This window comes from Mangifera indica, unplaced genomic scaffold, assembly GCF_011075055.1.
Source record: "Mangifera indica cultivar Alphonso unplaced genomic scaffold, CATAS_Mindica_2.1 Un_0027, whole genome shotgun sequence".
Taxonomy (NCBI): Eukaryota; Viridiplantae; Streptophyta; class Magnoliopsida; order Sapindales; family Anacardiaceae; genus Mangifera; species Mangifera indica.
In genome coordinates, this window is record NW_025401119.1 from 321,576 (window position 1) to 333,779 (window position 12,204).

General features: G+C 35.2%; 2 protein-coding genes across 3 annotated transcripts; one reads left to right on the plus strand and one right to left on the minus strand.

Moving 5' to 3' along the window:
- The first annotated feature begins 463 nt into the window (after window positions 1–463).
- On the plus strand, window positions 464–4,090 carry LOC123206197 (DUF21 domain-containing protein At2g14520-like). 2 transcript variants are annotated; one of them, XM_044623336.1, is made up of 11 exons: window positions 464–906; window positions 1,263–1,339; window positions 1,415–1,498; window positions 1,621–1,734; window positions 1,817–1,903; window positions 2,056–2,195; window positions 2,288–2,375; window positions 2,466–2,539; window positions 3,211–3,335; window positions 3,441–3,682; window positions 3,764–4,090. In XM_044623336.1, the coding sequence occupies exons 1-11, from the start codon at window positions 729–731 to the stop codon at window positions 3,806–3,808; spliced, it is 1,254 nt and encodes a 417-aa protein (XP_044479271.1). In that variant the 5' UTR covers window positions 464–728; the 3' UTR covers window positions 3,809–4,090. The 2 variants fall into 2 exon arrangements, with proteins under 2 accessions (XP_044479271.1, XP_044479270.1); XM_044623335.1 differs by having other exon boundaries at window positions 466–906; window positions 3,435–3,682.
- A 981-nt stretch (window positions 4,091–5,071) lies between these two features.
- LOC123206196 (putative pentatricopeptide repeat-containing protein At5g65820) lies at window positions 5,072–7,713 on the minus strand. Its single transcript, XM_044623334.1, has one exon. It carries the CDS (start codon window positions 7,614–7,616, stop codon window positions 5,724–5,726), a length of 1,893 nt encoding a protein of 630 aa, XP_044479269.1. The 5' UTR covers window positions 7,617–7,713; the 3' UTR covers window positions 5,072–5,723.
- Window positions 7,714–12,204: the final 4,491 nt, after the last annotated feature.

Below are 12,204 nucleotides of genomic sequence, written 5' to 3' on the forward strand. Positions count from 1 at the left end.
TGACAAGATTTCTATTTATAAAGAAAAGTAAAAATGCAAGAAATTAAAATTTTATATATGTAATATTTCATAATAAAATTATATGTTCAAATTCATTTATACAAATTGATATAATAGTTTTTTATTATATAATATGATTTTTTTTTTCTTATTTCAAAATCATTTAATTATATATTATCATTTTAATTTATATATTTTGTTTATATATATAATTTTACTCTTTATTATAACTAATAATAAAATTATATATAAAATTTTATGTACAAATAATGATATATTACTTATAATAAAGAATGATTACTCTAAAGCCAAATGAATGAGAGTATCTTTACCTTTTGTGTGATTCAAGTATCGTTTTGATTCCTTCCATGGAAGGGTATAACGCAGCAAACCTTTAGATAAGAAAAAGTTATTATGCCTTGGACTTATAGATAGAGAGAATTGTGACAGACGAACCAAACTGTTCATTTATTTGCCACCTTTTAGTCTCTCTCTCTTCCTTTAGAATCAAGTAAAAGCTAGAGGAAAAGTGAAGTTCCAGACGTTTCAGTTGAAAAAGACCACAACCCACAATCAAAAGAAGGAAATAGAATCTGATTTTATTCTGATATTTTCATGAATCGAATAAGTTCGTTATTCTTTGTTGCGCAATTGTGAATCCATTTGTTTACATTAGAATTTCTTAGTTAGGCAAAGCCATTGTTGTTGTAAACCTGTGCTTTTGATCAATGGCGTTGGAGTATAGATGCTGCGACACAGGATTCTTCATTGGCATACTAGTAGCGAGCATGCTAGTTGTATTTGCAGGGCTGATGTCTGGTCTCACGTTGGGCCTCATGTCAATGAGCCTTGTTGATCTTGAAGTTCTCGCCAAGTCTGGAACACCCACTGATCGTCAACATGCTTGTACTGCGCCCTTTCTTTCACTTCATTTTATGTCTCCTTCAGCTTCCACTACTTTTGTTAATTAGCTGCAATAATTATTTATGTTCATCAAACAGATTGCAATTCTTTCAGTATATGATGCTTGATTGTGCTCCATCTCTAATATCAACTGCAAATTGAGGCATATTTATTTTTGGTCATCAGTCAGGGGATTTAAATTATGGATGCTTTTAAAAGATGTTGGCAAGTAGACTGTGTGAACTGTGCAATTCATTATATTAAGCTGCATGCTTTATATGTTACTCCTTCACCTCGATTTAATTTGGGAGATATCCCTGGAGAGGCAATTACTGAGCATTCATTCTTTGTGATAACAGCAAAGATATTGCCGGTTGTGAGGAAACAGCACTTGTTGCTATGCACTCTGCTAATCTGCAATGCTGCTGCCATGGAGGTAATTTTACTACTGCAGCAACAACTGTCAAAGAAAATAGAACCAATGGGTGTTTGAAATATCTTCTTCTTTCAGGCCCTTCCCATCTTTCTGGATAGTTTGGTAACAGCTTGGGGTGCTATTCTTATTTCAGTAACCTTGATACTTTTGTTTGGTGAGGTTAGTTCTTTTTCTGGGCAAATATACTCATTTTCTCTTAATGGGATTGCAAGTTTGTGGCTTCTGGTCCTTTTTTACACTGATCTGCATATACAGACTCAAAGATTTTCTTCCATATGCAGATCATTCCCCAAGCTGTTTGTTCTCGATATGGTTTGGCAGTTGGTGCAAAACTGGCTCCATTTGTTCGAGTTCTTGTTTGGGTCTGTTTTCCTGTGGCATATCCAATAAGCAAGGTGAAACAAACCTGATTAGTTCTCTTAAGTTTGATTTCTCAATCTTCATTACTGGATATTGACGGGGAGTGTATTTAACCAGCTATTGGACTTCTTGCTGGGGAAAGGTAATGAGCCACTTTTTCGTAGAGCTGAGTTGAAGACACTGGTTGATTTGCATGGTAATGAGGTAATATTCTTTTAAGCTTATCAACATCAGTAGTTCCTTGTATCATATCCTTTCCTCAGCCTGTGAAAACAAAGCTATTCAGTCTATTGAGCAGAAATCCATCCTCTTACCTTGCAATGAAGCTAGTTCTTCTTCTATTGACTGTTATGCAGGCTGGCAAAGGTGGAGAACTGACGCGAGATGAGACAACAATCATCACAGGAGCACTTGAACTCTCTGCAAAAAAGGCCAGGGATGCAATGACTCCCATATCTGAGACCTTTGCCATTGATATTAATGCCAAACTAGACAGGTAATATATGATGCATCTTGGTATTTTAAATTGGTTTTCTTGTAATGACAACTGGTTGAGATGGATTTCATATCTAAATGAACAACATGCAGGAATTTAAGGAAGTTAATTCTGGAAAAAGGGCATAGCAGAGTGCCAGTTTACTATCAGCGACCAACAAACATAATTGGACTCGTATTGGTAACTACATTTTACACATATTATTTTATATGGTCACTTTGTGCCTCTAGCCCAATTTATGCTTACAGAATTGTCCGCTTTTTATCATAGGTGAAAAATTTACTAACCATCCATCCAGAAAATGAGGTGCCTATGAAGAATGTCCCCATTCGCAGAATTCCAAGGTATTTTATTCCATTTCCACAACATCATAGTTTGTCAAGACACCTGCATTGTAAAGATACATATTTTGCATATACACCATGCAGCCACTCTGATGTATTTCTCTAAATTAAGATATCTGATCATAACACAACAAAATCTAAGAGCATTTTTCAACAGAAAACTAAAACCCAGTAGATTCTCAAAAATCTGATAGAAATTATAAGTCTGGCAACATTAATTTGATATGTCCAGTCCAGAATACAACCTGCAAAGCTTCATATCCTAGCCATGGCAATAACCAGCAACCATTATGATGGAATTTCTCACAAATAAAAATAAAGATTCTAACTTCTCTTGATTATTTTATCGATTTAACAGGAACTAATCAAGAATATAGACTAAAATTCTCCTTCTGATAAATCAAGATACTAACAAACAAAAATATTAAGTTCAACAAAACTACTTTTGATACAAAAGTGTTTGGATTGGTTAAAAAATGCCAGTTATGGACACTGACTATGAGGATATTGACATTATTTAACCTGGTGTTATTTTTTTTTTGGGCAAAATTGTATATATGTTACTGGCCTTAACAAAATGTTATGCTAGATAAATCTCACCAAAATGAGAAAACCAGTGCACACAGAAAAAGTAAAGATTGGCTAATGTATTGTATGTGCCTTGTATGCAGGGTTTCAGAAGCAATGCCTTTATACGACATACTAAATGAGTTTCAGAAAGGTCATAGCCATATGGCTGTTGTTATAAGGCATCAGGGTGAGACACAGCAACCAGCTGGTGAACATTCAACTGTTGGTAAGTTCTGTTTCTAAAGCTGTGGCATGTTATTATCCATGGTCAACGTTTCTTTCCCATAATACTAGTTTCCATTTTTTTGAAAAAACATGGATTCAGATACAGATGTGAGGCTGGACATTGATGGTGAAAGTCATCTTAAAGATAAATGTTTAAAGACCAAGAGATCACTAAAGAAGAGTAGCTTTTCTCATGATCCAAATCTGCATAGAGGAGCCTCCAAGAGTAAGAAATGGACTAACCCAGAAGTTCTGCATATCACTGATGATCCACTCCCAGTGACCACTGGAGAAGGAGAAGCTATTGGCATTATAACACTAGAAGATGTCATTGAAGAACTATTACAAGTATATGCAATAATTTTTTTAATAAACTTTTCTTTTGCTATACTCCCAGAGAATTTATACCAATAACTTTTCTTCATGTAGGAGGAGATCTATGATGAGACTGATTATCAAGCTGAGAATAATTAGTGAGGATCTGCCAATATCAAGTATAGCTTTATTATGGAAATTAATGCAGAGAGATTCATTTTCATTCAACAGCTGAATAAATCACAAGTTGAAGAATTGAAAGTAAACTTCTTAGATTTTGATGTATATGTTATTGGCAACTTAGGTTGACAAAAGAAACTGTTGATCTGAAAATATGGGGAAAAAAAAAAGTGATGAAATTGTTGTTGAGACTTGAGAGAAACAGTAATCTTTAAGACCAATGGTAAAAATAAAATCATTACAATGGAAGTTTTGGCTGCAGTACCCAAATAACGTTCTCAAAATCTGTCAAAATAAGCATTTCAATTTACTTATTTTAACAGATTTTGATTCTCTGAGTCACAGAAATCCATTGGATACATCATTAAACTCCCTACACGGTATATACTGAAGAATCAAAAAGCACCAGGGTAAGTAATATATGAAAATGAAGCAAAAATGTCAACGTCCTCATTTAAGACATGGATTGGAAAACTAGGTTAAGGAACTTCCAAGAACTAAAGCAAATTAAATTGGGGAGCCACAAAACCAAAAAAATATCTAAGATGATATTAGGGCATACAAATACAGCAGGTAGAAGTTCACTAGGAAAAAGGCAAAAAACAAGAGGCTATATCTATTTGTTTAGGAGCAGCTGACAATTGAATCCAACTTTTACTATTGATTTTCTCTGAATAATATTGTCAAAAGAAAAAATGTCTCCTAGTTATTAAAATGGTAGCCTTAATTTTCCAGACCCTTTACTAAGGACTGGTAAATCCTATTTCTAGGAGGGGCAGGAAAGGTGTACAGTAAACAGGTAAAGAGTCACCTGATGTTTCAGCAGTCACCTTTCGAGTTTGATTAACCCCAAATCCACTATGAGTAATGTTTTCATATTGACTTGACCCAATATAAAAATGCAAAAGAGATTTTCTTAAGAAAATGAAATCCAGAATCTGTAAAGACATTTTTTTATGAGAAAGATAAATAAAACTTGAGACAATTTGATATAAGTAACTCAACAATATCAACAAAACAGTTTCATGTGAACTCTTCATAATTAACAATCATGGAATAACAACAGTTACACACAGAATTATCCCAATCCAATACACTTATCTGAGAACTGATGTGATTTTCATCTGTCTAACTAGAATTATTAAAAAATATATATATACACCATTTTCTTCAAGTTGGATGTAACATTCTTATCTATTTACATGCTGGTGTAGAAAATTGAATGAAGATAGGTGAGGATCAGTGAATCTATAGTTTGAAAATTTTATAATAGTGCAGGAAGTAAATATATATTATTTCATACCTAATTGTTAAAGATGTTGCAACTTAGCAATGCCAACATCCAAATAGAATATATCTAATCACTAGCAGAAACCATCAGTCAAATTTGCAGGCAACCCAGAAGTCTTCTTTATCTGAGATGGTGGCAAATTGGCATTTCCATGTCCAATGAAGCACTTATCTCAATATGCAAAGGGAGAGCTGGAGAAAGTTATTCTATATGGTGGCCCGTCATAAGGTGTCCCTTTATGAAATTACCACATCCTGCTGTTAAACGCCTATAGTCTTGGCATTCATGCGGCAAACACAGCCACCAGTTTGCTAAAATCAACCGTCTATGATAATTGCCTTTGTTGCTAATAGTTATCATAAGTTGCACTCACCGAAAAACCACTGACCACGGCATATCCTTGTTAAAACCAACAGAGCAACATTTCTATATATTTAGATTAAAAATGATCCTCAGATGCCCATGGTAAACCAGACAATCAGCTGAGGATTTAAAGGCTTTCTGCATTACTCAAAGCACTGGATTGGAACTAGTCTCATGAATACATTTCTTTATATTGAAGTCGTTTACTTCACCAGAATCACAACAATCCCTTCATTCTAACTACAAAATCTTGGCTTTACCATGTCCCCTGCCCCATCGCCTTTGACAAGCACTCCTCTTCCTCCCATCTTTTTTCAGCTTTACTTTTTCTTTCAAGTCCCTCTCACCACGTCGTTTATACATTTTGAAGGTGATTTCTCTATCAGCAGCCATCTTCCTCACTTTCTCTGTAATCTCTGCTGCAATCTGTCTATTATATAGTTTCCTTAGTCCACGCATGAGCTTAGCAAAAGTGTCCGGTTGTGGCATTACATCTGCATCCATCATGTCCAAGCAATAAGAACAAGCCTCTTTAACATGTCCATTGGAGAAGAGAGAATGAATCCAAATTGTCCATGCAGAAACATTAAGGTCACATCCTTTACTGACAATACAAGTCCAAACATCTTTAGCCATTTCAAGCTTCCCACCTCTCAATAGAGAATTCAACAACTCCTTCAAGATACCATACTGAGGAGCAGAAAATAGGCCTCTCCCAACCATTTCCTTGAAATACTCACAAGCCTCAACTAATAATCCTTGCCCAAGATATCCATGAATCATCACAATAAAACTATCAATCCCTGGACTAAACCCACTAGCTTCCATCTCGTTCCAAACATTTACAGCTTCTTTCACCTCCCCCAACTTGCAAGCCAACCTAATCACCACAGTATAAATACCAACATCTGGAACACAACTAATCCTTTTCATCTCCCTCATCAATTCCACACACTCTTCTAACTCTTCCTTCTTCTCATGGGCCAACATTATATGCAAATAAGTCAACTGATTAGGCATATGCCCTCTTTGTATCATTCCATCCAAAATTTCATAACTTTTCTCAATTTTCCCCCATTTACAATACCCACTTATCACGGTAGTGTAAGTCACAACATCAGCCTCACATCCATTTCTCTCCATCTCAGCAAGAACCCTCATTGCCTCCTCCATCTTTTCCTGCCTACACAGTGCCTGAATCAAAACCGTATATGAGTTTGCATTTGGTTCACAACCCTTCATCTTCATTTCCTTTAACAACCCAAAAGCATCAGTCATTTTTCCCAATTGTGCATACCCACTTAACAAATTGTTATAAACAACGATATCAGGCTCAAAACCAGCCTCCTTCATTTGCACCAAGACATATTTAGCCTCTATTAACTTCCCTTCTCTACACCAACCGTACAACAACGACGTAAAATGCCTCAAACTCGGCTTAAACCTCACTCTCATATCCTCAAACAGCTTGGCTGCTTCTTTAACACTATTATTCTTACACAAAGCATCTAACAAACAACCAAACACATACTCATCCGCTTCACACCCATACTTTGGCATCTCATCTAACACTTCAATAGCCTTCTTAACCATTCTTGCAGACGCAAATCTCCTCATCAAAACCACAAACACTTCACTTGAAATCAACTCTGGCTTTTCTCTTCTCATTTCCTCAATTAAAGCCCAAACGGCGCCAAATTGTCTCATTTTACTTAAACTCTTAATCAGCGACTTGTACACGTCATAGCTATGAAAAAAATTCGGTTGCTTCGACGCCCACACATAATAATTATACCCCAAATTCCCCGCATCACCGCAACGGTTAATCACGCGTTCTGTTAAACCGGGACGTAAAACGACGCCGGATGCTTGTAAAGCCAGCTCAAGTTTCGGAACTCTAGAGTGGAATTTTTTTAATATTCTGAATATCTTCTCAACGTCGGCGGAGAATTCATCAGCGTAAGATGTATCATTGTTGTCTTCTTTACTGGTTTGAAGGCAAACCAGGTTAGAATCAAACTGATTCCTCAATTCGGATGATTGAACAACCACATTGGAGTTTTGATTGGGGGAAAATGAGAAGTGGCGGTGTTTTCTGAGGAGAGAGAAAGTCTTTGAAGAGAATCTCAGCATGTTGAATAAATGTTAACGTTACAGGTTTACCTAGTTTTGACGCATTTTCCAGGGGGGTCTTCGAGTCGGGAGAAAGCGGAAAACGGTGCGGTTTGAGTGATGAGCGAGAAGAGGGTGTCAAATTGGAACATCACGGCCCGAAAGTTTTGGCATAACAGTAGCCCAATGACAAACATTAATAGGCTAGCCTCGGTTTGAGCCCAATGAAAAGAGAAAATTTATTCGGAATTTCTGTCTGCTCTATTCCCAATATAAGGATAACGGAAATTTCTGTCCTTTACCTGTAGAAAAGTTTCTACCCCTTTTTCTCTGATTAAAAAAATAATAAAATATTTATTCAGTGTTAAAATAAATTAATAATAATTCAAAATATTTAAAAGTTATTTAATATATAAAAATTTAAAGAATACATAAAAAAAGAATAAATTAAAGAGAGAACAGATTGAAAATATATTTATCTTTGTATCCGTCTTCATATTTATCAAAAAATATCTTTCTTGTTTAGAAAAAGACGAATTGAAAATCTAGTTTTATAGAGTGAATTATCGTCTCTCAATGACTACAAAGGCCAAAGGACTATTTTCTATCTAAGTTTTAACTCAATCTCAAAAGTATACTTATGATAATTCAAAAATTTAAACACTTACTCATAATCTAACTGTTATTAATTTTTTTTGTTAGAGATAAAAATAAAATTATTATTTTATGACCTCAAAAGTTAGTAAAATTTGTAAAACATTAAAACTTCTAAAATAAAGGTCTAGGTTCAAGCTTTTGTCATATTTGTAAAATTTTGACTTACCTGATACAGTGATTATAGGTTCAGTTACTATGTCTAGGGTTTACCCATCCAAAATACAGGTAGGGTCTCCAATTAACCAAAAAAAATCGTTATCTTACCGTTAATATTTAAAAAAATATAAAATTCATTTTATTTTCCCCCTAAATTTTAAAAATTAACAACTTCACCTCGCCTATAGTTTTCTAATTTTGAAAAATAACATTTTCCCCCCAAAACCTAAAGTTTATTTTCAACAGCTCTCTAGCGACCATCTCCGGCCACCGACAACTCCCTTTTGACCCAAAAGTTGTGGTTGTACCTCCTAAAACCATCTTGTCATTTGAAATTGTCTGGATTGACAAATCCAAATGACATAATGGTCTTGGAAGGGACAGTAACGACTTTGGGTTCAAAAGGGAGTTGTTGGTGGCTAGAAATAGTTGTCAGAGAACCATTGAAAATAAACCCTAGGTTTAGGAGGGGGGGAGGGTGGGGAGGGGGAATGTTACTTTTCAAAAATAAAAAACTTTAGATATGGGTGAAATTGTTAGTTTTTAAAATCTATGGAAAAAATATATAAATTTTATATTTTTTAATATTAATGATTACCTTTACCTCTGATGAAAAAAATTTAACAACAATTGGGTTATAGGTGAGTGTTTTGAGTTTTTAATAGTCATATGTATGTTTTTAAGATTAAACTAGAACTTGGATGCAAAATAGTCCTTCAGCCAAATTCAATTAATAACCAACAAATTAGGCTAGCATATGATGGCTTGGTGGTGGTATATGACTGGCTAATGAAGCTAAATAAAAGCAAAACAATCTTCTTAAAAGGCCAAAAGGCTATTTTCCACCTAAGTTTTAATACAAATATAAATAAATATCTGTGAGGTTTGAAAAATCTAAATACTCATCTATGAGTTAACTTCTGTTAAATTATTTTGTTAGAGGCAAAGACAAAATTGTTATTTTTCACTAAACCCTAAACGCTACCAAATTTATATCATTTTCTCAATAGTTTAAAAAACTAACAATTTTCCCCTATATTAAACTTTGAAAAATCACATTTTATCCCCCTAAGGTTTCTCTTTTTCTTCTTCTTCATCTCCAGTAATCAAAATTCAATCATGCCTCTATGTCTCTAGCCGCCAATGTTTCGTAAACGGTGACGAAGATGTATTTGTCTCTGACTAGAAACAAAGACAAGGTCTTCGTCTGAAAAGATCTGGAATCTCTTCATCTCTACAATAAAGAGAAGCACAACCAGATTCTGACAGCATAAGATAGAGAAGAAGAAAAGAGAAACCCTAAGGAAGAAATTATGATTTTTCAAAGTTTAACCTAGAGAAGAAATTGTTAGTTTTTTAAACTAAGAAAGAAAAATGATATAAATTTGGTAGGTTTTAGGGTTTAGTGATAAAATGATAATTTTACCCTTGTCTTTAATAAAAGTTAGCCTATAGGTTAGTGTTTGAGTTTTTCATAGGCCAAAAGACTTATTCCCCCTCAAAGTATATTGTTTTTTCAAGTTTCCTCCCTTTAACTTTAAAAATCTCAAATACTTACCTATGACTGGTTAAAATTAACAATAGTAGAGGCAAAATACTTATTTTCTCTATAATATTAAAAATAAACTAAAATATAATCTCTTTTTCCCCCATAAACTTTAAAGGCCAAACGACTATTTCCCACCCAAGGTATGTTGTAATGACAAGTTTCCACCCTTTAACTATGGAAACATCAAATACCCACTCATGGCCGGTTAAATTTAACAAAACTCTAACGGTGGTAAATTTAATCTCATTTTCCCCCCTAAAAGTTTAAAAACTAACATTTTTTCCCTAAGCTAAGTTTGAAAAGATCGCATTTCCCCCCTAGGGTTTATTTCCAAACCCTTTCACTTTCTCCGGCGCCATCGTCGGCCGTCTTCCCCTCCCGACGGTTTCTCTTCCACCGACGACCCCCCTCAACTCCACTCCAACCCATCCGACGCAGAGATACGTCGTCTGGGAAGAGAAATCGTCTTCCCAGATGAAGACGACTCGTCTTCCCAGAAGACGCTTTTTCGACGTCGATCGGGTGTCCAAATGGGAGGAAAGAGATCGTCGAAAGGAGAGGATGCTTCGAGAGGGAGAGGTCGTCGGCAATGGAGTAGGAGATGTCGTCGGAGATTTCAAAACGAAATCCTAGGGTGAAACTGCGATTTTTTAAAACTTAGGCTAGGGAAAAATTTTAGTTTTTAAAGTTTAAGGGGGCAAAAGTAGATTCTATTTTAGTTTATTTTTAATATTATAAAGAAAATGATGATTTTACCCTTACCACCGTTAGGGTTTTGTTAAATTTAACCAGTCATGAGTGGGTGTTTGGTGTTTCCATAGTTAAAGGATAGAAACTTGTCATTACAGCATACCTTGGGCGGGAAATAGTCGTTTGGCCAACTTTAAAAACCAAAAGTTTCCCCCAACCTAAGTTTTAAAAAATGACAGTTTCCCTCTAAGGTTTAGCTTCCATATCTCTAGCATCATTGTCGGCGACCTCTCCCTCTTGAAGCTTCCTCTCCCTTCGGTGGTCTCTCTCCACCCATTTGGACACCTGATCGACTTTGAAGGAAATGTGGAAGACAAAGAGCTTCGTCTTCCTAGATCTTCGTCTTCGTCTTCCACGCCTCCTTCAATGTCCATTGAGCATCCAAATGGGTAGAGAGAGACCATCGAAGGGAGAGAAAGCTGCGGGAGGGAGAGGCCACTAGCAATGACGTCGAAGATTTGAAAACTAAACCTTAGGTGAAACTGTCATTTTTTAAAACTTAGGTTAGGAAAACTTTTAGTTTTTAAAGTTTAGGAGGGTAAAAGAGATAAAATTTTAAAGGGTTAGATTTCTGTTAATTTTAACTGTTCATGAGTAAGTATTTGAGATTTTTAAAGTTAAAGGGGGGAAATTTGGGAAAGTAGCATACTTTGGGTAGGAAATCATACTTTGGGTGGGAAATAGTCCTTTGGCCTTTTTCAAATCTTACAAGTGTATATTTATATTTACATTAAAACTTGGGTGGAAAATAATTCTTTGGCCTTCATAAAAAGGCCCAAGGACTATTTCCCGCCCAAAGTATATTGATTTCTTAAGTTTCCCCTTGTTAACTTTGAAGATCATATTTACTCATCTATGGACAGTTAAATTTAACGGTTTCAAGGACAAAATCATCATTTTATCTTAAATATTAAAAATAAACTTAAATTTGATTTTATTCTTCCCCCCAAACCCTAAAAACTAACAATTTCCTCCAACCCAAGTTTTCAAAAATAGCATTTTTCCCCCTAGGGTTTTCAAACTTTCAGATCTAATTTTTTCGATAACGATAGGCGATCTCCAAACACCTACTCTTCCTCTCTGACGCCTCCTCCTTCCGACCATGCATATTCTGACGTCGTGTGGCATCATCGTCAATGAAAAGATGTATCTTCATCGACAACGACACCACACGATGTCGAAAGATGCACAACCGAAAGGAAGAAGTGCCAGAGAAGAAGAGTAGGTGTTTGGAGATTGCTGGTCGTAGCCGAAAAAATTGGATTTGAAAGTTTCGAAGCCCTAGGGGGAAAATATAGTTTTTGAAAATTTGGGTTAAGGAGAAATTGTTAATTTTTAAGGTTTAAGGGAGAAAATGATATGAGTAATAAACTCAATTAATTTTAACTGTATACGAGTAGATAAATAGGATTTTTAAAATTAATAAAAAAAAAACTTAGAAAAGCAACATTGGTTGGGCAAGAATAAGTCCTTCGGCCTTCTTAAAATTATGAAGTA

Bases quoted from the DNA above. Each gene is read 5' to 3' on its own strand.
- LOC123206197 (XM_044623335.1), top strand. From the start codon at position 729: ATGGCGTTGGAGTATAGATGCTGCGACACAGGATTCTTCATTGGCATA. The intron at 2,196-2,287 runs GTAATATATGAT...AACAACATGCAG, and splicing joins ATTAATGCCAAACTAGACAG to GAATTTAAGGAAGTTAATTC. The intron at 2,540-3,210 runs GTATTTTATTCC...CCTTGTATGCAG, and splicing joins CCCATTCGCAGAATTCCAAG to GGTTTCAGAAGCAATGCCTT.
- LOC123206196 (XM_044623334.1), bottom strand. From the start codon at position 7,616: ATGCTGAGATTCTCTTCAAAGACTTTCTCTCTCCTCAGAAAACACCGC.